The 24,610-nt window shown below is 47.7% G+C and overlaps 1 protein-coding gene across 1 annotated transcript in view; it reads left to right on the top strand.

The window, feature by feature from the left end:
- LOC115640988 (pseudouridine-metabolizing bifunctional protein C1861.05-like) overlaps positions 1-8,117 on the top strand; it is a 64,465-nt gene extending 56,348 nt beyond the window's left edge. The window contains exons 19-20 of the mRNA XM_030544047.1: positions 1,422-1,510; positions 5,475-8,117. Of these exons, the coding sequence (XP_030399907.1) occupies positions 1,422-1,510; positions 5,475-5,670 (285 nt within the window). The 3' untranslated portion in view covers positions 5,671-8,117. The remainder of the gene's footprint in view (positions 1-1,421; positions 1,511-5,474) is intronic.
- Positions 8,118-24,610: the final 16,493 nt, after the last annotated feature.

The raw sequence follows: 24,610 nt of genomic DNA, 5'->3' as shown, positions 1-24,610 counted from the left end.
TCGCAAGGTTATTTTAGCTGTGGTCATAGCATTGCCACCCTTACTTCTGCACTGCCTTCAGAGGTGGGTGGCTGGAAAGTACTGGCTGTTGGCCAAGCGCCCAGCTCTGAAGGCAGTGCCCTGCCAGCAGCAGTGCAGAAGTAAGGGTAGCAGTACCGCAACCCACCCTACAATAACCTTGTGACCCCCCTCCCCCTCAGCTCCTTGATCCCTACAATTACAACATTGTGAAATTTCAGATTTAAGTAGCTGAAATCATGAAACTTACAATTTTTTAAAATCTTATGACCATGAAATTGACCATAAATTTGGTAGGGCCCTAACTATAAAGGATCAAGGAGAATCTGAAAGAGGAAGGAGACTCGGTGAGTGAAAGCGGTCTTAGAGCACAAACTGAGTCAGTCAGGAAAAGGGCAGGTGAGAGCTTCCACACACCAGGGGGATGGTGCATGGTCCTGGAAGGAAGCTGTAGTTGGTTTTTGGGAAAAGGCTAAAGACAGGAGAGCAGCAAGAAGGGTTTGGTGGCTGGCACGTGTCCCTAAGCCAGAGGACCAAGGCTGGAGGCCAGAAAGCAGCAGTGGGAGTTGCCTGCTGACATCTAAGTTGCAGCCCAGGGCTGGAGAGGGCTGAAGATGGAAATAGCAGCAGGGCTTACCCCCTTCCACACGGAAGAGCTGGCCTCAGGGAAGCAGCAAGAGGGCCAGGGGGAGTGAGGGATGCTCCCCTGGCAAGGCTCTGGGGGTTCCTGCCGGGGAGAGTAGGGCTTACCCTTAAGGGCTGGGGTGGCTGTCTTGGCAGAAGGACAGCAGAGGACTGACAAGAAGCCTAGGTGTGATGGAAAATTCTGGAGTGTAGTATTTGGGGTGTCATGTCGTTGGATTTTTAAAGACTCTATATACTGGGATGTGAGAAATGGACTATGTTTGGTACTTTTGTTTTGGATTATTTAAAATATGTTTTTGGTAATAAACCACATCAAAGGACTGGAGGGTAAGCTTGCAAGGAGTTACTGGGGATTCTGAAAGGGAAACTGAGGCAGGTGCCTCAGTCATGCTGTAGCTTGACATAGGAGGGCGCTCCAGGAAGGGCCATCCTATCATACAGTGATTCATATCTGTGGAGTGATCACAGAAAGTAATCATTTAAAATGTGCTTTCCCTTCAGTAATTAAAGAATGCAAGTTTAAAACACACTCTCCATGGACCTACATGCTAGTAAAACTCAGTTGCACAAATCGTGGTGGAAAGCGAACCCGAAAAGGGTGCAAACAGGGGCAAAGTGAATGTGATTCAAAATGTAAAGAAATATTATTTGGACTCTAAGTATTGAGGCAGTTGTGGACAAGATCAGCCAGGTCGAAATATTGCTTCTAGACTTCAGTGAGTTGCCAGTAATGTCACTCCTCCTCTCCCTCTCTATAGAATGCTGCAGGCGAGCTCTGTGCCACCCACTACCCAGCAATCCCCATCTCCAGGGAAGAGATAGTGAATGTCTCAGGAGCGGGTGACAGGTATATTACTAATTACTCAGAGAAAAGATGCAGTTATGGGATTCCTTTATTTTCTGCAGCTGAATTCCAATCTGGAATTTTTAATACTACCATGAAGACTGATTTCACTCTGATACTTGGGAATAAAACACTAAATCCACCCAATAAGGAGTAAGGAACATAAATCCCCACAACATGTACTAAGAATTTGCCTATAACAGCTTAATGTCTATTGAAGCCAGTCTGGCCACTTATCCTCCTTTTCCCAGAACTGGCTTGAACATATGCTACAGCATCCTAGGTCCCAACAGTACAGCTACAAGTTCTGAATTACTCTGGGCGGGGCTGCCAAACTTCTTGAAGTTTATTGGCTACTGAAGTACCATGGCAGTAGTCAAAATAAAGTAAACGACCTTAAGACAAAGCTGAATTCGTTTCTCTCCAATGGAAGTGAGACTTAACCTTCGTTGTAAGGGTTTGCTAAAAGTGGGACCCACCAAAGCCAGGAAGTGCCTTAAAGGCAGTTGCCGCAGTACAAGTTCAGTTCATCAAGTCCAGTTTTCTGCCTGTGGGAGTAGCTGGTACCTTATGCTTAGAGTTCTCACCAAACCTTACCTAATCATTGATGCAATGCCGTACATTGGGGTTGGAGGGGACAGGCATTACTTACTGACCTCATAGTGATCAACTTACATCTTTATTATCCTCGTCTTGTATAACTACATGTGATACAGTCATAATTATCCAGACCTTTTTTCATAAACTGCAACGACTGATAGTTTACTGCAGTGAACTGTCTAGGAAGTCTGTCTGAGGCAGATTTTTCCACATTTATTTGCCACTAATTTAAAGGAGTGATTAGCCTCCTGCTTTCTCATGCTGGAGGACAGCATAAAAAGGGACTGGTTAGTTTCATGGGAACCTTAGTAATTCTGAGTACTTCAGTCAACTCTCCTCGATTTTCTCCTTTCCAGACTAAATAATCACAGTGTTTCTGATCACTCCTCATATCATCCTGCCATATCTCTATCCCTCTGCATTGCATTTCGCTAGACTTTTTCAATCTCAGCCACATCTTGAAGGTGGAGTGGCCACAACTGGGCACGATACGTTGAACAATGACCTAACCTCCTCTGGAATAATTGTTATAAGTGGCCTAATATCTTATCATTTGCTCTCTTAAAATTTACCTAAGCTTCCTATTTGCTTTAAGCTGCTCCCCTGCCAGACATTGTCCATGATATGTCTGATGACGCCTAGCTTTTTCTTCCTAGAGGACCCTGAAAGTTCAGGCCCATTAGTATCTGTATTACTGTAGTCCTATTAGTTAAATTGGTCTGCTCTCATGAAGCTCAATTTCTCTGAGTCCATTTGACATTTCTCAAAATCTTCTAGTTTCTATGGTAATTTCCTTCTCCTGCTGTCTAATGGGTGTTGCTTTGCTCTGCAGAAATCCTCTGTTCCATACAGTGCTGAGTGCAAGAACAGACTCCTTGTTGCCAGGCCTTTAAGACCAATGCTCACACAGGTTACATGTGCTGAGAAACCAAAGCTGTATAAACCCCCAGCGTACAGGGTGGAGGTGAGCAGTTTCAAGGGACTGAACAATGGAATCTAACCAGAAGTAGCCAACACATTCATGTCTCAGTTAGTTTCACCTTTTAAATTCTGTGCTGGGATCCAGCAAGGTTCACTGTGCTGTAGTTAATGGTGCCAAAGCTCTGACTTGGGGAAGGTGCTCAGAGCTACTCCAGTCTTAGTCTCTCCCAGCAGGAGGCACTGGAGGGAATGGTGTAGTTAGGGGCACTGGCTCAAGAGGAACGTGCAGGTCATTTGTATCGTAAGGTTCTCTTGGAATCCCTGCCCAGATGGCTGGGTCCGTTGTCAGTCTGTGGAAACTGTTTGCTCCCTGCACCCTGGTTGCTGTGACAACATAACAGTGCGTGCATGTACACAGCACTGCAGAGGAATAATCCCCCCCAAATATTTATTCCAAGTCTCAGGAGCTGTTGAGAGATTGAAAGGTCATCACAAACCACAAAGTTCTGTGCTTTTTGTTAAACAGAAACTGAGGTAATTCATCTAAGTAAGAAATGGAAGTTTTTCCTTCCCATCCCCTAGGATGTAGTGAGAAGCACCTGGAAGCTCTTAGCAGTAGTCGCTCTCCAGAGTGGAAGGCCATGCTGGTACTGAGTGTAAATCTCTACTGGCCCATAACTACCTTTGTCCTGTGCAGGCAAGCACTCTAAGTGCAGCTCTCCAGACCCGATGAGGCTCTAGCGCTACATGCCACCTGCACCTGCTGTTGCCTTTACTAGGCAGATGAGGCCTGCAGAGACCTTAGATGAACCACTGGCTGAAAGCTGACAGACTACTTTATCTGTAGAGGACTCCCTTCCCCCAGCCAACATGGGAGCTCTGTTTTAGAGCCCTAAGCCCTTCCCCTGATATTAGTACTATCTCCTCCATTCTCCTAGGACTTCCCATTCATCTTCCCCACTCTCCATCTCCTTCACATCACCACCCTTTTTCTCCTCTTATGATTTCCATCACCTTCTCTCTTCCTCATCTTTCCTTTTCCCCTTCTTCCTCTTCTGCCTCGTCTTCACTGCTGTTTCCTCTGTCTCAGTAGTTATTTATTTAGATATGTACAACTGCTAGAAAGAGGCTTCTATCCACATACCCAGATGCCCTTGATAGAACTTGAATACATCGCACAGAATGCCCCACATGCAGCAGCAGAAGTCAATAGAACCAGCCACCAGCAAGTCAGCAGCTTAGAAGCTCATACTCCCATCCCCCATTGTCCAACTCCAACAATTCCTTACCTTTACCCTAACTATTCCCTACCCCTATTGTTAAATGCCTATGGGGGAAAAGATCTTGCATGGTCTCTTGCAACATGTGGTAACTCCTTACACTAAGCAGTCTGTTCCACCTTGTACTTAGCTGTGATGCTGGGAGTACCTTTCCCAGATCTGAAGAAGAGCTCTATGTAACTCCAAAGCTTGTCTCTCTCACAAACCAAGGTTGGTCCAATAAAAGATATTACCTCACCCACCTTGTCTCAGAAAATTAAAAACCAATTTCACAGACATCTCAGAGGCAGTGCACTCTGCCCTAGGAGACTGGGAGAAGCCAGTTGTGCACATGACAAAGGAAGGAATTTCTCCTGTTAACTCCTCTGTTATGGTAAGAAACATCACTCAGAGTCTCTAATGGAAGTTCTGTCTCTCTTTTTCACATCCCAATGGTACTTAAATTAAAGCACTGAGGCTCAATAGTGAGCTACATATCAGGGGTGCTGGAATAATTTGTATATTGGGGGTGCTGAGAGACACTGAACCAAACTGTAAACCCTGTACATGATGGAAACCACTTCAAGCCAGGGGGTGCATTAGCACCCCCAGTTCTGGCACCTGTGCTACGTATTTTGAGCTCTAATGGTCATGACTGCACTGAGTAGCCATGCAGCACGGACTAACCTCCCAAATAGGGGTGCCAATTTTGGTTGGACCTATTCCTGGAGGTTTCATCTCATAATATAATCTTTAATTAAAGGTTACTCTTTAATTTCTGGAGACTCCAGGACAATCCTGGAAGGTTGGCATCTCTATTTCCAAAGCCAGTGGCATGCTGGGACAGTATAAAATGAGGGGACACTCACTGTTTTAAAGTCTTGTCATGAACCTAAGAAGGAACATCTCCAGGACATGATACCCTTCTCCATTAAAAGGATAATGTCTGTGGGACACGACAAGAGAGGGGACTTTCAGTCTTCCTTACAGATACCCAAACCCCTTGTTAGACCCTCATCTCCCCCATCCCAGTTTCTGTTGCCTGTAAGTTGATTTGCTGTAGGAACCCTTGGCTCTTAGCTTTGTTTTGTGAGTAGAGACACTTTAGTCTCTCTCTGAGATGGCAAGTTCTGCAGAATCAAAACCATGCCTCAGTGTCCAAAACTGCCTTTTCTTTCTCTTTCCAGTTTAATGGCAGGGATAATCGCTGGGCTACTTGCTGGGCATGACACAGATACCTGCGTCCGGATGGGCCTGCTCGCTGCCTGCCTCTCCCTCCGTTCATACGAGCCCATCTCCCAGGAGATCAGTTCTGTCAGCGTGAACCTGGAACAGGTCAGGGCTAGGAGCTGGCCAGAGGTGAAGATGTGGAAGATGAATTAGAGCTTGTGCTCTAGAGCTCTAGCAGATGTTACCTCGCCATTCCAACCACACCTGAAGCGCAACATGACTTCATATTTCTACCCCCCACTGTCAGTCCCCCAATGCAACACAGCCAATATCTGGTACTGCATCTCCCAGAAAGCAAAAAATCAGGGTGCTTAAACAGCTTGGGTTGCACCTTCCTGAAAAAGCTTGTATTTCTTCCTCCCATATTTGTAGCGTAGTCAGCTGTTCCTCCAGCCCAGAGAGTTGAACCAAACTCCTTTGAACCGCCCTGCTCAGCCACCACTTCGGCAAAACAATGGATAGCTCAGACAATATGCTTATTATATATGCGCTGGCCAAACAGCAGCCCACTGGCACACAGTTCTAGACCATGGCCCCATGATCAAAGTAGAGCATTGTACGCTGGGACTTAAATATCTAGAAACTTCTATAGCCCCTCTGCAATGTCCAAGTGCTTCCAAAACACATATGAACATAACCTCACATCTCCTCACTGAGGTGGGAAAGCACCGTTCTTGTATTACAAATGGGGGATGGAGGCACAGAGATTAAGTGACTTCCCCAAGGCCTCAGTGAGTCTATAGCACAGCTGGGAACGGAACCAAGATTTACCAGTTCCCAGCCCAGTGCTTAACCACAAGACCATCCTTCTACCTATGGCTTTTCTGGCATCCAACTTTTTATTACTGAGGGCAGTAACAATTTGCACCATTAATACAAATTAGATACAGTCCTTCAGCTTCTGGCAAGTTGCTAATCCTCTGACCACTGAGAGAACAAACCTATGAGAAGTAGCTTTATTCCATCTGGCACTGGGGAGCTCTTAGGGTCACATCTCCCCCCCTTATAAAGCTGCAGGAGGGTTAGCCACTGGCTCACCTGGAGGCAACAAGTCAGACCCCCTTTCCTGGATGAGACTTCTGCCACCATATTCTGTTCCCTTCATTTGGAAAAAAGTTCTGTTTTGTCTCCTTTGTCTGTTCAGTCTCCAAGACATAGTATCAGACAGAGGCTCTATAATCTCACTTAGAGTGCTGTTACAAACATTTCACAGTGACATTAATGACCAGTGTGTTAGTAGATTTCCAACAGTATATTACATGTCACCTTTTATATAAATATAACTGGTGTGAGAGGTGTATGAGGTTGTCAGGCCTGACAAGAGTCACCGAGACACAGTAGTGAACTACCGCTGGGCCGCTGTGTCACAGGAGCCTAAATACCTCAGAGGACCTGGGGCTAGATATCACCTCAAACCATTTTCAGGTCACAAGTGACAATGAAGGTGATGATTTTAAGACCAAATCCTAGCTCACCTCACAAGAGCCACTATGCAAGTCCATGTGTTTTCAGTTCCAAATGCTCAGAAGACATCCATGGGGTTTTACAAGTTAGATGGAAGTATATGGTTAGTGAAACATCCTGTTATGTGTCAGCCTGAACTTGCTGGCAGTGCTTAAAGTAGTCTTAAAAAAGTGGGAGGTTTCACGTAAGCTGGGAGCAGCAGCTGTGGTAAGACAGTGCTTAAAGTGTGTGTGTGTGTGTGTGTGTGTGTGTATGTGATCCAGCTCAATTTTTCCCTCACTGGGTCTCTAATTTCCAACCTTACAACTTTAAGCACTGCTCCTTGGGGTTATTCAATTTTCAGCTTCAGAGTTAAGTGGACTGGTGGTTGTCTGTGCAATTAAACCTCCTGCACTGGTGCCCTTATTGATAGAGAGCCATTGTGGGGTGTATGTGTGTAGCATTAGCCCTCCAGTATTACAGTGGCCCAACCTTCCTCCTCTTCAAAATCAGCGGGTGGTGTTAGCAATTCATTGGCTAAATTCAGCAGCAAGGCCAGCTAAGGTAGAGGAATAACTTTTTTCTCACCTCTGAGCACTGGAAGTTGCGCTTTGCACCACAGGAAAAAAAGCAGGAATCTTCTCTGCCTGTTATACAGTCTCTGGGGTATTAATTTTTCACTAAGACTATGTCTACACTATGAGCTGGGGGTGTGATTCCCTACTTGTGTACACATACTTGCACGAGCTCCCATCGAGCTAACATCTTTCCCCACCACCTTTGTGTACTCAGGGGGCAACCTCAGCCTAACCAGAGTGGGCGGACCAAGGGTCTTTCCATTGGAACCAGTGAAAGAAACAGGCACTCCCAATATCCCAGTGGTGAAAGTGCATAATTAGTCATCTAAGGTATTTAAAAATGTATGGTTGTAAAAGATGCCTTTGAGACCAAATTAGCCCCTTCCTCTCATGCACCTCCCTGCACCTGATGTGCACAGTTTGCCTGCAGATATATTTATTTATCTCAAATCTGCCTGCAAATAATTTAGCCAAAATATTCCATGATCACAACTGGGAAAGAGTACACTAGACGTGCACAGATACCTTTGGAAAGAGGGCAGGGGGTGTTGCTAGTGGGAGGGCTGTGAGAGAGTTTGGGGGAGGGGGAGTTTCCCAGCAGTAGCAGCCAGGTTTGCAGGTATAAGATGAAAGCTAGAATTTCAGTGTCATTGACACCCAGAAAGAGGGGTGGGGTGGAGGGAGAGCTCTGCTTTATAAAAGGGTTTCAGCTGCCCAAACTGAGGAATAGGCAGCTCTGATCCTCCCTACAAGCACCTGGGCTGGGCACAGGAACACACAGTAGCTGGGAAGAAGCCAGAGCCCAAGGATGAAGGTTTATGCAGTGACCACTATTGCTGTCCTCTGGGTGCAGCTCTCTTTCCTGGTTCAGGCTGGGGATGGGAAAGGGTTGGTAGCTCCAGAGAGGCAGGTGGGAGCTGAGAGAGCGAGAAAAGCACCTCAGCCATCAGATGGAGGAGAGAAAGCACCAGAAGGCAGCTCAGTGAGGTGTCAGCCTGCTGCCAGAGTGCAGAAGAAGGCAGGAGACGCTGGAGTTGGAGCAAGGTCTCACAGCAAATTGCTGAGCAAGCCACAGCGAGAAAGCAGTAAACAGAAGGCCACTAGCAAGCAGCAGAGCCCCCAGCTGCAGCTCCCCAAGAGCCCAGGATCCAGCAACCACTTGGAAGGCCATGGAAAATTCAATACTGACACTGTGAGTATAACGCCACAGCACTGCCCTCCACCTCTGTCTTGCTGCCACCTCAAACCTTGTCCCTGCCTAACAGCTGCCTCTGGGGAGGTGGGAAAGTGACCCTGGTTCATCTTATCAGAGGATGAAATAAAAACCAATTATTAAGGTTTGGGGAGACAACAGAGAATATCCTCTTCCCCCAGCCATCCCGTCCTGAAGGAGCTGGCATACTGAGGGTCTGTATGAGAGAGTCAGAACGAAAGAGTTCTTGGGAGGTCTCTGTGCCTGCCTAACAACCAGCTAGTCTGTGTGGTATGCGCGCATACAGTTTTGTGATCCAGTCTAGCTCCTCTGTCTGCAGGGCTTAAAGTGATGTCACCGAAGATCTGGGTCTGTCATTAAACCAAAACGAGTTTTTTTTTCTTCAGTGTTCCCTTGCCAAAACAAGAAAAAAAAAAAACAGAAATTTTCTTCTGCGTGGGAAACAGCCAGGAGGAGAGGAACTGGGAGGAACAGCCAATCAGGGTCCAGAGGGTCCATATAAAAGGGAGTTGCAGGGTAGGGGCAGTTGTTGCTGGGAGCCCAGGGAACAAGGACTGTGTTCCTGGAGGGGTGAGTGAACTGTAAGCACCTTGGACAGAGCAGTGACTAGTTCCTGGGACTGAATAGCTGAGGCCCTAAGATTAGGGGCTGGGGCCATGGGAAGTGGCCAAGGGAAACAGAGCAGCATTGACCAAGGTTACAGAGAAGCAACAGGAGGCTGCTATTTACAGGGTCCCAGGGTTGGGGCTTGGAGTAGCAGGCGGGCCTGGGTCACCCCCCACTCACCAGTGGGGAAGTGGCAGGACTGTTGGACAGAGATATCCTTCCCCCCACACCTTGCAAGGGGAAAAAAGGATGGCAATCTAATTGGGGGCTGAGTTGAGAAGATGACACTGCGGTTCTGGGAGCTGAGAGAGGAGCCATAGGCAGGAGCAGAGACAGAGTGCCAGTGTGCACACCACGGTTGGGGGCATTAGTCTCAAGCTAATTCCCAGCACGACCAGGAGGAGGCGCCAGTGACACATAGGCTCTGTTGTCTGTCAATAGCTCAAACTTATCCTACTCAGTATTAACAGTCAAAGTCAAATTAGAGTTGTATTTAGAAAGGATACTGTTTAAGAGAATGAAGAAATGGATAAACCAAGAAATCCAATAAAGAAAAGCATCTTCTTGAACTTTGTCTAAGTAATGACTACACAAACCCAGCTGCAATGGGTCGTAATTGCAAAAACTAAAGGATGGTAGAGGTAACTGTACAAGCCAGAGTCCCCTGTCTGCACCCTTTGCTTTTTTCCCCCTTCGCCCTCCCTAGCTCAATGGCAGGTATCCAGGAGAGAGCTGGTCAACAACTTCTCCCACAATTGCATGTCCTTCTTTCTGGTAGGGATTGGTTCTTATCTAATAAAACCCAGCTCATTGTCCATGTCCTTGCACTGGGTGTCCACATGTACTATTTTCAGTTCATCCAGACCTACTCAGACCTCTTTCTCCTAGCTCTCTACATTGGAGTTCAACTCTATAGAGATATGGGTGGTTTCTTCCTGCAGGTTCATTCCAGCAAATTTCAAATGGATGAGGAGATTTTATATATATCCACACAGCCAAAGAGAGAGAGAAAATTATAACTTCTCTCTATAGACACACTGTTTTATCACAGTAAGCAACACCACAGAACAAGGTGTGTGGCTATACTAGATACCCAGGTGCACTGGGAGGCACAGTATTGATGGAAGAGAGCTACGCCACCTGGAGAGAGCAGGGATCTAGAACCATGGTCCTACCTTCATTGCTTGTTATGTTTGTAAAAATGGGAACTGAAGCCCCTGGACCTTTCTAGATCCTGGTAATCTAAATAGAGCCAAGGTCTAGCTAATGTAGATTGTACATCCAGACCATTTAAGAAAAATGAAGTGAGGAGCCCAGAACAGGCAGCAAATGCTCATCACATTACTTCATAGTCAACTTTGCAACTTGGCTTCATTTTCTCCTGGATTCATTAAAGATCCCTCCAGCTCTCTGGGAGAGATTAAGTGGATCTTCTCAGCTCATCTAATTTCCAAACACCCTATTGCTGTCAATTTGCAAGTGCTGGAGACAATGGCACATGACAAGTGCAATCCCTGAGATTGACTGACACGGATAAAACTGAACAATGGACTAAATGGCTTTTTGCAGCTCAATTTAGAAGCCAGCCACAATTAGTAATGGCACGGTAGCTGTACAGCTTTAAACAGAAGCTCCTTTTAGTGGCTTTAGGGTCGATTTTTTAAAAGGCACAAATGGCAATTAGGTGCCTGCCTGCCCTTAATGGCTGTGAAAAGTCTATGCTTTTGCCTCTGCCATGCCTCTGCCAGGAAAGTAGTTAGCTTTAAGAGAAGCTGCTGTCATGTTTCAGCCCTGGAGCAAGTAATTAAATGTGGTTGTTGCTAAGCGGCCTACACAAGATAGGGCTGTTATATAATTTGCTAAATTAAAAACAGGAAGTCCCTGTGGAGCTAGCCTTATTAGTCCCTATGATTGATTTGCAGCTATGCCTAGAGAAGAAGAGAACTTTATTTGGATGGATCATTATTTGCACGGCTGTAGTTCCGAGAGGCCCCGCAGTGCTAGGCACCATGCACACTTTAACAAAAAGACAGTCCTGACCCAGATCAATCCAGGTTTTAAGGACTCTGAAATCCTCACCCTGCAACTTTAGAGAGTTTTAGAAGAAAGTGAGCACCACCAAGGGGAAGGAGGGAGGAATCAGGGGCTCAGTCCCACCTCACAATGTTTGAATATTAACCTGAAGTGCAGAGATGGGCCTTAACTAAACCTCCAACTGTGGAAACCCCAAACTTTGGACTGAAGGGAGCTTCGAAATTGGACCCTAGATACTGATGTCATGGCTGTTCCTCAGTGCTAGAGCAAGACAAGCCAAACCAAACCACCAGATCCAAATACCGGGGGTAGAAGGAGGAAATGAAATTTAGATCAGGATCCACACTTTCATGGGAAAAGGCCTATGTAGAAAGTAAATGTTTATGTTTAGAGATAACCCTCCCCTCAACTGGGGGGAATTCAGTGCATTTACTAGTGTAACCACTAGAAACCTGAATTAAAGTTCAGTATAGTTTGAGGGTGTGGGGATCACTTGGGCTGGGAGTTGGTTGCAGAGGAAGTGTGTTGGTATGACAGCCTCTCTCTCTCACTCTCTCTTTCTCCTTCCAGTATTCCTGTCCTGGGATTCAGTCTAAGACCTGCCAGAAACCCTCAGACTGTGATGGCTGCTTAGGTCTCTACACCTGCAAACTGCCTAGGGGGAAGTGTGGTTTGAAAGCTGTTTCCAGGAAAACAGGTACTGCACAACTCCCATGTCAGCCAGCCCAATGCAGCAATGAACGCATCAGGGGCTCATTACAGATGGCCAAACAGTAGAGGCTTTACATGTGTCACTTAAAAAACCCAACACCAAAATGCCACACTGGACTTTTTCAAAACCTCTCTTTGTGTTGCACATAACAACTCCTCCAAGTTTCAACAAGTGAGCTACAGGCAGGGCAGTAATGGGGCACTAGCTAGCCTCCGTTAACTCTGTATTGAAGACAAACCCTGAGTGATTTGGGTTGCAAAGTTAAACACTCAAGTTAGAAAATGCCAGAATTAAGCTTGCGTGTGCAATCACCATTAAGCCCACTTGAGCATATATGCACTAAGATACACCTTTTAAGTAGGATCAGGGCGGCTCTAGGTATTTTGCCACCCCAAGCATGGCAGGCAGGCTGCCTTCGGCAGCTTGCCTGCGGGAAGTCTCCGGTCCCGTGGATTCGGTAGCGCGCCTGCGGGAGGTCCACCGAAGCCGCGGGACCAGCAGACCCTCCGCAGACATGCCGCCGAAGGCAACCTGTCCGCCGCCCTTGCGGCGACCAGCAGAGCGCCCCCCTGGGCTTGCTGCCCCAGGCACGCGCTTGGCATGCTGGTGCCTGGAGCCGCCCCTGAGTAGGATCACATACTAGTTTTTTCCTCAGGCTGACTGCAACACATGATTGTAAATGTATTATACCGCATCTAGCTTAGTTTTAGCTGCTAATTGGTATTTCAAATGAGGTTAGTTACCCTGAGGTAAGTAAAACAAAACCAAAAAACTCCAATCAAACAGATTTTTCCTGAGCCTGGCTTACACTCTAAAAAAGTATACTAAGGCCTGGTTTACACCTAAAACTTAGGTCAACCCAGCTATGTCACTCAGGGTTAGGAAAAATCCACTCCCAACAGACATAGATAAACCAACCTAAGCCTTGGCACAGACACCGTTAGCTTGCCAGAAGAATTCTTCCAATACCTTAGCTACCACCTCTTAAGGGTGGATTAATCACAGTTACGGGGAAAAAACCCTCCTATTGCTGTAGCAAGTGTCTACGCTATGGTGCTACAGTGGCAGCACCATAGCTGTGCTGTTTGTAGCATCTGTAGTGTAGACAAGCCATAGGAGTGATTTTAAACAGATTTAATTTAACCAGTGCAAAACCCTGTGTGGACACTCTAGTCCAGACTATCAGAAGATCGACAGAATCCCGTGTAAGTAGTCTTTGTGAAGTCATAGGAACAACATCAGGAGACATTAAACAGCATATCTATCTATTGTGATAATAAAATGTGGATATTCTAAAACATTCTCTGTGTGGGAACAATTTTTCTGTGTGACCTAAGGTGTAAATTTAAACCAATATAGTTATATGGACATAACATCCCCCACCCCACCACCATGTGGACAGTCTTATTCTAGCATAAAAACACCTTTTTTCAGTTTTTCTTTATGATGCATAGAAAGGGGATTAAGCTAAACCGCAAAAAGACATTCCTATATTGGAATAAGAGTGTCCACACACAGAAGTTTATACTAATATTACTATGCTATGGCAAAACTTTCCCATGCAGGCAAGCCCCAAGTAGCTGCATTTAAGACTTTAACTTAGATTATTCAAACTATTGAGTCCTCACCCAATTTAGTGTTGTGTATGGTGCAATCCTGACTTGTGCCTTTAGAGGGCAGGCTTTTGGGGGCAATCTGACGGGTCAGTTAGGGTAAATCTACACTTGGAGCTTGGGGAGACATACTCGCAATAGCCAGTGCACTAAAAATAGAGCATAGCTGCAGCGGCACAACAGGCAACCACCCCAAGTACGTGCCTGTCGTCTTGGATGGGTAAGTACTTAGGGCAGCTAGCCCATCCCATCACTCGCACTGCCGGCAGCCATGCTATTTTTAGTATGGTAGCTTGGCTTGATCAGAGCTAGCACAAGTATTTCTCCTCAAGCTGGGAAACACCCACACCCCGGCTCCAAGTGTAGACATACTTTCAGAGCAGAGTAAGACTCTGCCTGGCTAGGTGGAGTGTGCACAGCCTTGTGGTGTTGCTTTATTGAAAAACAGAAAAGTAAATGTAAAGAGTGTCCTGTCCCTTTGAAGGCCAAACACAAAACCAAGGGTTTCCTCAGCTAAATTGATGGCATAAGGCCTGGCCTGCTGCAACCAAGTCCAAAGAAAGATATAAAGTCCAGCTCCTTTCAGTCAAGTTCCAGAGAGAGGATGAGGACATGATCTGATCTAAGCCCCCAGCCTCTCTAAACAGCCTGACTCTCACTAGCAAACTCAATTTCCCACAGCATATCCTTATTAAAGGGTAGCGAGGGAATTGATTAATTCCCCAGAGCTGGCTCAACCCTGCTCGCCTTGCAAGTGTCCGCACTCAGAGCAGCAGAACTGCAATCCTTTATTTAACATGCAACCCCTTCCCTGTCAATCTCTGGACAAGGGTTGCATAGCCTGTCACAGGCAGGGACCTGCAAAGCACATTTATATTTTGTAAGCACCTCGACCATTCATAGTGCCATATAAACCAATTTTTTAAAAAAGATCAGTGGAAAGATACTGCTGCTTTCCTTAGATTTGTAATAAGATCTCAGATTTGTCCTCTGACCCTCCATCCCATCCCAAGATGCTAAGCATGTCAGTGTAAGCAAGATGAAGAGGAAAGATGTTCTGGAGGTTTACACACTGGAGTAGCAGTCAGGAGACTTTGGCTCTAGTCCCAGATCTACACAGGTGTCTTGTGTGAACTTGAGAAACCTCTCTGTGCATCAGCTTCCTAATTTGTATAATGAACATAAAACCTGCCTTACTGCATAGCAGGAAGCTTAATTAATTACTGATTGTAAAGCAAATTGACATTAGGGGATGGAAAGCATTATAGAAATGCTGAGTGTTACGAACACACGAGCAAACAATGTTGTCTGTATGAATTTGCTATAGGTGTTTAATTAAGGACAGATGTTACTAGAGCTCATTTTTAAAATTTTAACTTATTTACACATTGCCTGCTCTGTATCTTTGACTGGCAGCTCTGTTAGCGCTAAACAAATCAATACAAGCCCCAAGTCTGAAGGAAGTATACAACAGATTATAGCTAATCAATCCCTGATCACGCTTATTTCTTTGTGTTTTTTCTCTGTAGGTGGATTCTACCAAAGCATACACAGCACCAGAGGTATTTGATCCTGCTAACCGTTGAATGACACAGCATGATATCAAGCTGGGAAAGTCATACTGCAGCCTAGAGCCCCTGACTTTTTGTATTTTTTCATAGCTCTCATTTTAGATGTTGAACTAAAAACTTCAAAGATGTAAGAATTCCATACAAGAAACAGTTTCACAGTCTTGCTTTTTAGTCTTCAGCATTCCATATGGTACATAGATTTGAATTGCTCTTTCCTTAAGACTACCAATGCAACTATTTCAGTGGCTACTGATCCTCTGGGCTTGAGGAGCACATTTGCATTAGTCTTACTAAACATAGGCAACAAAATCAGAGGAACATGGCTGTAATTATTACTCATGAGGGAATTCTGCACCTAAAAATTATGTGCACAATATTTTACATTTTTGCAAAATTCTATTTGTCAATAAATAAATGTGGCTCCAGCATGGCAGTGGGGAGCACAGGCCAGTGGCTACATTGAGGTGGGAGATCACCCTAAAGCCACCACCTGCCCTGGTACGGGAATTTGGCCATGAAGCTTCACCTGATCCTGAGAGTGAAAGGGCTGGGCCTGCCCCAGAAACACACTGGGGCTCAGCCCCTCTGCGCCAGGTGCACCAGATGTGGGTGGGCAGGCTCAACAGAGCAGAATCCAAGTGTGGAGGGGCTGTGTGCACAGGACTCCAGGTGTGGGATGAGAGGGTTCTGTGTGGGGCAATCTGGGTGCGGGTGGCTCAGTGGGAGATCTGGATGCACAGGGGCTCATTGGGGGTTTCCAGGTGCAGGCATAATGGAACTCTGCAGGGGATCCATGTGAAGGTGGTTGGGGCTGGGTGTGGGGGGCTCAGTTGGGGTCTGCAGGTGCTGGGAGAGTGGGTCTTGATGGGGTGGGAGTCCAGGTGCAGCTGGTTGGGGCTCAGTGGGGTGGGGCTTCGGGTGGGGAAGGCTCATTGGAGGGGTCCAGGTGTAAGGCAGTGGGGCTTGTCAAGGTGAGGGTTTGATGGGCCTGCTTAATGGGGGAGCCCCAACGGCTGCCAAGGAGATGCTGCATGCCAGCCTCCCACTTTCCCCAGCAATTCCTCTATCCCCTTTTCTTCTCTATTTCCCTCCCTCCACTCCCACATTCCCCTCCCCTATTCCACCCCTTTCCTTCCCCACTGCCTCTTCCACCCACCACCTCACCTGCCTCTCCCTCTTTTCCCCCACCTCCTCCGCAGACAATCACTGTTGCAGAGAAAATTGGAAGGTTCCCATGTCCCACCACACAGAAGGGGAGCCCAACTGGCACTAGGACCCAGGAGGCGGCGTTCAGCTGCAGAGTCAGCAGAGTGGAGAGGCAGTCTCCTTCAGCTGGACAGCTCTGTGCTAGCAGAAATGAGAGGGGCAGTGGCACCGTAATCCTGTGTGCCTCCATCATGGTTCACCTCTGCTGGGGGGGGGGGCAATCTCCCACCCCCAAAAACCCTATGCCCCTGGGTTTCCCACCCTCCGTGCGGCTTCCTTTCCATTTTCTGCAGGTGTGCAGTCATGCAGAATTCCCCGAGGAGTGAATTATGGCCTGTTTTATTGTGGCTACTATCAGGGGTGTTTTACTAAAAGCTGCCTGGTTCACACCACCAGTTTCAGCCTGTCCACATGCAAAATAAACATGAATTTAGAAGGCAGTTAGCATTTTGAACATGTCTGGAAACTTTCCTAGTTCTTCCCCCACTCTGGCTCCAATACAGCAAAGTACCCAAGCACGTGCTTACGTCCTGCTGACTTCAAATGTGCTTTACTCAGCTAAGCATTTGTGATGTGTAGCAGCAACTCTGGGTGCATCACTGGGAGCAGAAACATAACTTGAGACCTGGAGTTCTAATAGCATGAGCCTCTATTACCTGCGCTAAGAGACCCAGATTTGTTCACCAATGCTCTAGCATGTTCATCAACCTCTGTATGTGGCCCAGACACCCCTAGAGGGGAACAGAACACTACGCTGCACAGGTGTCGGTTACAGATGCAGTAAAGTACATGGTTAAGTGTTTGGCTGACCTGGGGCCTGTAACACTAGTTTCTCCCCATTTATCTATCATGACATTTCCCTGACCCTTTTTTTTTTTTTTTAAATATAAAGAAACAGCTTTAGGTTAGTGAGGATAAACTGTCCCATAGAAATCACCACAGTGGGAGTCCACCAAGATTTTTGGTAGCTGCAGAAACTACTCTTTACAAGTCACAGAATCACAGAGTTGTTAGGGCTGAAGAAGGCCCATAGTCTTGATCCAATCGCACTGAAGTAAGTCAGAGTCTTCCAACCGACTTCAGCGGACAGCAGATTGGACTCCTAGTGCTTCATCCGTGCTTTGTGTGTTTAGGTTCACACATTGCTAATATCTGTCAAGTCCTTGCAGTAGTCACACACTTCGATTACAGATCTGGATTCTGAGCCCATCCCCCCTCCTGTTCACACACACAAGGTTTCAGGATGTTTGGACTAAAATGGTTGAGGTCTCCCTGTAGTTGACTCTAGAAATTAGTGCACTGTAAACAGTCCCAAGAACGCTTGGTTTCTTTGGTTTACAATGAACAGGGGACTCTTTTCAGGCCTTTTCAAATGATGTTATAGCCAACAGTTGTGTCTAACTTGTTTTTTTCCTGATTATTTGTTTGATTGCATTACTACGCACAGCTCTTGCAATACAGAACAAAAACAGTGACTTCAACTGAGCCATTCATCCAGCCCACTAGAAGTCACTGCTTGCAAATGTCATTGATTTTCAAGTGGCATGTGGAAGATATGTAGCTTATCTGCCCTATACAGAATGATTGAAAGTGACAATACTTGGAAGTGGAATCTGACATGAAGACCAAGGGCATGGATTTGTGCAGGTCAATGGGAAAGCTTCTAAATAAAGCAAAATGGTAAATGCCACTTGCTGTATTTATTTTACATTAATTAAGTGAATTTAATGCTGGTGAAAGGTGCTACACCACAGATCAGCAACCTTTGGCCCATGGCCCGCCAAGGTAAGCACCCTGGCGGGTTGGGCCAGTTTGTTTACCTGCCGCATCCACAGTTTCGGCCGATTGCGGCTCCCACTGGCCACGGTTCGCTGCTCCAGGCAAATGGGGGCTGCAGGAAGCGGCGGCCAGCATATCTCTCGGCCCACGCCCCTTCCCGCAGCCCCTGCTGGCCTGGAGCAGCGAACCGCAGCCAGTGGGAGCTGCAATCAGCCAAACCTGAAGAAGTGGCAGGTAAACAAACTGGCCTGGCCCACCAGGGTGCTTACCCTGGCGAGCCACATGCCAAAGGTTGCCGATCCCTGTGCTACGCTGACAGCTCTAGAAACAGAAATTATCCCCAGATCAGAGACAGCAGCAGTTGATATTGATTCAACTCTGTTCTGGAGGAACAGCACCTAGCAGAGAAAGGGGAGTTCAAATCTCCAATCTGCTGAGGTGACTGACAAGGCAGCCAACAAACCACAAATGGGTGGTGGGGTTTGTGATGTTGGCACTTGACTGCTGGAAACTGGGCTGTTACATGATTGAGGTGGGTAAAATAACAAATGGAAAAGAAGATCAGTTGGGTTCTCCTCTCTATCTGCTTCTAGAACAAAGCACATTCAATTAATTTGTAAGTGATGGAAGGAAACGGGTATTTAAAAAAAACAAAAAACACCTATACATAATTAACTTTACATTATGCAATGGGCCCCACTGATTTTTTGTGGATGCCACTACTGGCTTCTGTGGAAAACTGGAAATTAAGTTGCATTGAGTTTAAGTGGAGTGTACAGTATTTCTGAGAGCCAGGTGCTGAGAGTCCCAACTTGGACACCCTAAAGTAGCAGCACTGAAAGCAGAGGGGGTGATTAAGATGATAAGCCTCTAGCAACTTTGAGCCTGGACTGCAGGCTCTGTGGCTTCAAATTCCAGCTCTTCCCATTCCACCGTATGCAGAAGGCTGATGCCAGTCTTCTTACACGAACAACAAAGCAGAGGCCCATCATGCCCATCCTCAAACAATCCCACAGGTTCACTATTCCCTTCAAAACCGCATGCCTTGTTTTTAAATCCCCCACAGTCTTGCTTCAGACTACCTCAGGGACCTGTTCTCTGCCCTGTTCCCTTCTCATATCTAGCAACAACCTCATCACATTCCTACTGCATTTGATGCAAGAGCCTTCTCCTCCACAGCTCCTACTGCCTGGAACAGTTTCTTTGTGGCCTCAATGCTCTCTTGTTTTATACCATCCGAAAACACATCCCTTATGCTTGCTTCAATTTCTGTCTTCCACTTCTCATCTAACTCAGTAAAGCATTTTGATAGAGACACCCCGATAAATGAAATAGTATTGTACCAAGTTTGGTAAAAAGTCAATAACTTTGGATATATTTAGTGTTACTAAACTACCGCTGCAAACTCAGTCTCCCAGGGGAAGGCTCTCTGGGGGGTCTTAAAGGTCCAGCTAAGAACCAGATGGTTTTACCCTGTTTTGCTGCTGCTCTAGCCCTTCCTGACATCCAGGGTTCCCTGTGCAGCTCTTAGGACCTGAATGAAGTTTGTCTATTTACCACTGTCCCTATAATAATCATACTTGTATATTATGATTATCTCACATTTATACTGGAGTATTGCCCAGAGGCCAATCAGGAAGGAGGCCCAGTTATGCTACACACGTACATAAAGAATATATAAATTGCTAAACACCATACAGACATTAGCTAATTAACACTCACACATCTCTCTGAAAGGCACATGTCCACCCTGCCCACCACTCACTCACCCACTCACTCTTTGCACCCACCACAGCTCCTTCTAAGAGAGGTGCAAACATCTGAAGAAGTTTTGCAGGCACAACTCTCCAGAACACAAGGATCAAAGGCCATCAGCCCCCCAGGTGCTGAGAGGGGACTTCCATATGCATGACTCAGCTGAAATATATTCTGCTTAAGAGCAGCCTACATGAATTATCAAGGCCCTTCCATGGTCTGCGGGAGGGGTGTCAGATGAATATCCAGGACTGTGGATGCTTTTCTGACTCTAGGGATGTCCCACTCCCCCATAATCCACCTTCCCCAAACACTACCATCCCTAAAACTCCTCTTACCTGTGTGCATCCTCAGGAGACATCTCCACTCACCCTCTTTCTCACAGAGGGTGGATGTGGGGCTTCTCTCCTCTTTACAGAGAGGAAGGCTTGGGGCTCCTCCCATCTGGCCTCTCTCTAGGGAGCAGGTGAGCTTCAGGACTTCCCCATCTGGGTGTCTTCATGAGCAGGGGTTAAAAGGCAATTGAAACAGGAGAGGAGCGCTCTCATGCCAACCAGGGAAGAACTTCCAGCAGCACATCTGCTTTGCTATATGCCTGTATTCTCCTATGCTTCCCTCCCCAGAACCTTGAGAGAGAGAGAGAGAGACAGAGGGTAGGACAGAGCATGGCTCAGCAGATGATGGGGAGGGAAACATCTGCTGCCTGGAACCAGCAGAGCAGGAGAGGAGAGAGAAGCAGCAACCAGGCTCCTACCCACTCTTCACAGCTCCCCCTCGTGGTGGTGAGGCAAAACATTTTTTTTCTTTTAACTGCTAGGCTGATATTTGGAACCAGGTCCAAAATCCCAGGTGAAATAAAGCAGTCATGTGAGCCATGTACAAACACTCCCACTCCGTCCAGCCAAAGAGCTCTCCTAGTCCAGCGAGTGCAGGTGGAGTTAGTGATTTTATTTTTTCTCCCTCGATGGCCCTAGTTGGAACTTGTAAGTTTTCAAACATTGCGTTGATGGCTCAAGGGACACTTTGGGTCAAATCAGACCCCAAATGTAGGTTTTTTAAAAACTGATCTTTTTAAGAAAAAACAATAGAAACATTTTGCATCAAATAAGACATAGCCAATGAAAACAATTTGCAAAAAAGTATCGCCTTTCCCCTGGCAGTGTTTGCAGTTCGACATTGCAGCATTCTTCTCTAAAAGAGAAATTAACCAGAAACCACTCCAAACAAAAGGGAAGCTGGCTTGTCAATTTTTATTGTTCAAACTGAGCCTAATGCAGAAAATAAACCCCAGAAATAGTGAAAGCAAATTAGACTATAAAATACCTCCCGCTTTCATAATTTGCTTTCATTGCTAACAATTTTTTTTTAAATATGGTTTTAAACCTGACAGTGTCCTCCTAACCGTCTATATTGCCATGTTAGAGGCCTGGGTTGGATTCCTGGGCCTACACTCTTGAGGGTGAGAGTGCTGCAGAAGCTCTCTGATTAACACCCATAGAAAGAGTGTTTCACACTGAGTCATCCAGTATCTTGCTCTTGTGCAAGCTCTGGAGGCAGGGCCGGTGTAACCATTTAGGCGAACTAGGCGGTTGCCTAGGGTGCCGAGATTTGGGGGCGCCAAAAAGCGCCCCCCCTTTTTTTTTTAAATGGTTGACCGGCCGCTGCTGCTGGGACAGAGAGGAAGTCTGAGCTGCCAGCAGCAGCCGGCAGCCCAGGGTGTCCCCTGGGTCAGGGCGCCGCCGCTGCAGGTGGCAGACGGCAGCCGGCAGCCCAGGGGGGCCCCCGGGTCAGTGCGTCGCCGTGGCAGCCGGCAGCCCAGGGGATCCCCTGGCCCAGGGAAACCCCGTGCTGCCGGCTGCCGCGGAGGCGCACTGACCCTGGCTCAGCGTGCACCGCCACGGCAGCCGGCAGGCCAGGGGCCCCCTGTGTCAGGGCACCGCCACAGCAGCCAGCAGCCCAGGGGATCCCCCGGGTCAGGGCACCGCTGCAGCAGCCCGCAGCCCAGGGTGTCCCCCAGGTCAGCACGCCGCCGCGGCAGCCGGCAGCCCAGGGTGCCCCCCGGGTCAGCGCGCCGCCGCGGCAGCAGGCAGCCCAGGGCGCCCCCCGGGTCAGGGCGCTGCCACGGCAGGCAGCAGCCGGCAGCCCAGGGTGTCCCCCGGGTCAGCGCGCCGCCGCGGCAGCCGGCAGCCCAGGGGATCCCCTGACCCAGGGAAACCCCAGGCTGCCGGCTGCCGCGGAGGTGCGCTGACCCTGGGTCAGTGCGCACCGCCGCGGCAGCCGGCAGCCCAGGGGGTCCCCTGGATCAGGGCGCTGCCGTGGCAGCCGGCAGTCCAGGGGGTCCCCCTGGTCAGGGTGCCGCCGCGGCAGCCGGCAGCCCACGGAGTCTCCTGGGTCAGGGCGCCGCTGCGACTGCCCAGTGGTTCAGGCTGCCAGCGGCGCGCTGACCCAGGAGAATCTCTGGGCTGCCAGCAGAGGCTCAGAAATCAGAATCCCTCTCCCTCCCAGAGCAGGGGCTTCAGCCTATGCAATTTTTCTCATGGGGGGGTGCGGCGGCGGGGCAGATGCGAGGTAGGAGCCCTGCAACGGCGCGACACAAGGGCTTCTGGAGGAAAGCGGGGGCTGCCCTCTGGCTCGGCCTCCACATCAGCCCCAGCGAGGGGCAGGAGAAGAAAAGAGCCTCAGCGGTGATCTGGTGGAGTGGAGGAAGAAAGAAGACCCTCACGCTCATGTGCTGGGCAAGGTAAGCAAGTGCTTCCCCACAGCTCGGCCTCAGGCGCCTGTGCTCCTGCTCCCTTGGTCCTTGGCTGGTCCTTGTTCCTGCTCCCCTTGTATGTGGGTGGCTTGAGAGAACAGCAGCCTGCAGAGCTGAGCTGCCCCAGTGCCCCCAGGCACCCCCCTTGAACCCATCCCCCCCACAGCCCTGACCCCCAGCTCCGAGCCCAGCCCCTCTGAGCTGGACACCACCCTGACCCCATCTCCCCACATCCCTGAGCCCAGCCCCTGTGAGCTGGGCACCCCTGAACCCAGAGCCCAGCTCCCCACCCAGCCCTGGGCAACAACAGCACCACCCCCAGGCAGCGACAGCCCATTGGTACCAACCATCAGAATCACCCATCATCTGCCCATTATGTAACTGCAAATGTATACAGACCATTACAGCTTTTAATGTTTTTAAATAATGTATGTAGTGTATTTTCAAATTATTACAAGTTAATTTTTGAATGTATTTCACTAGTTATTTTTTACATTTCCTAATACATGTTACTATAGTATTGCAAATGTTTTATGGAAGGGGCCCCCAATTTTGCTTTGCCCAAGGCCCCCTGAATCCTCTGGGCCGCCCTGTCTGAGTTTTAAGCCCTGCTGCTGTGTTTTGCCTGCAACAGGCAGGCCTAAGCCTGTGAGTGACCCCCATAGTAGCTGCCTGAAGAAGTGCTTGGGGGAATCATGCAGAAGGAGCGTGATATTTATCTGAGTTCTCTCCTCAGGGAGGCTGTGCTCCACTTGGTGCAGGACAGCAGTCTCAGCAGGACTCTAGGCCCAGCACCTTGCCTCAGTTTGTGGACTTGTACTGCACCCATCACCGGGCTCAGTCTGGCACCATTACCCCTCACCAGTGCCCAAGAAGCAGTCAAAAAAGTTGGATGGACTGGTTAGGTTAGTTGTTGTGCTGTTGCTTGGCCAGTGTAGAGACCACTGAATGCATAATATTCCTCTGTGATGTTCTGTCCTGAGCACAATTGGCATGTTATGAGGTAGTGCCTGTGAGGGACAGGTGTCTGTTTATGTCATCCAGCCATCATGTCTTACGTCTTCTGGGGGGGAGCTTTTCCATCCTGCTTTCATTGGATCAAAGTCAAAGATTATTTTCACAGGGAAGTTAGTAGGCATTTAGAGCAGATGAACATACCACTACAGAGAGCACTTGGCAACCATTTGAGTGTGTGTGACCTATTTAGTTAGAAAATGGAATTTTTCATTCAAATTGAGTTTGTACCATTTGATGTTTTTAATCATTTGGAGGTGCATGGCTAGTTAGGCAGAATGGGTTCCGCAGCACTCCCAGTCAGATTTTGATATGAAGGAAGGACGTATACGTGACTAAAAAAGGTGTATTTCTGATTACAATCAACATTGCTTAATTTTAAGGGAAAGTCATCTTGATCAATATTTATGATGAAATTCAAATAGTTAATTATAGTAAGTGACATGCATTCTCTATCCTTTACTTTTAATAGTGAACAAGAAAAAGGACTGATAGGAATAAAATTTCATTTTTTTTCGTTTACAGTTGATGCAGCCTCATGGCAGATTAAAAAAAAAAGGTTTGGGGCACAATTTCATGACCGTGTATTGTGTATAATGTATGTGATTTTAGGGGGGCGGGGGGGGCGCAAGATGGAAGTTTCGCCTAGGGTGCAAAATATCCTTGCACCGGCCCTGTCTGGAGGGAATACTACCAGGGCCTGTTTTATGTGGGATCATATAGGTGGAAGGTGTAAAGTGCAAGGGACCAGTGAGGAGATCCCCAGGGATTCTGACAGGGAACCGGGGGACCTAATAAACCCCCAGCCCCATGAGTC

The sequence above is a fragment of the Gopherus evgoodei genome, chromosome 1, assembly GCF_007399415.2.
Source record: "Gopherus evgoodei ecotype Sinaloan lineage chromosome 1, rGopEvg1_v1.p, whole genome shotgun sequence".
In the NCBI taxonomy this organism is placed as follows: domain Eukaryota; kingdom Metazoa; phylum Chordata; order Testudines; family Testudinidae; genus Gopherus; species Gopherus evgoodei.
The sequence above is the reverse complement of the archived record's forward strand: the minus strand, read 5'-3'. Positions and strand labels throughout refer to the sequence as shown.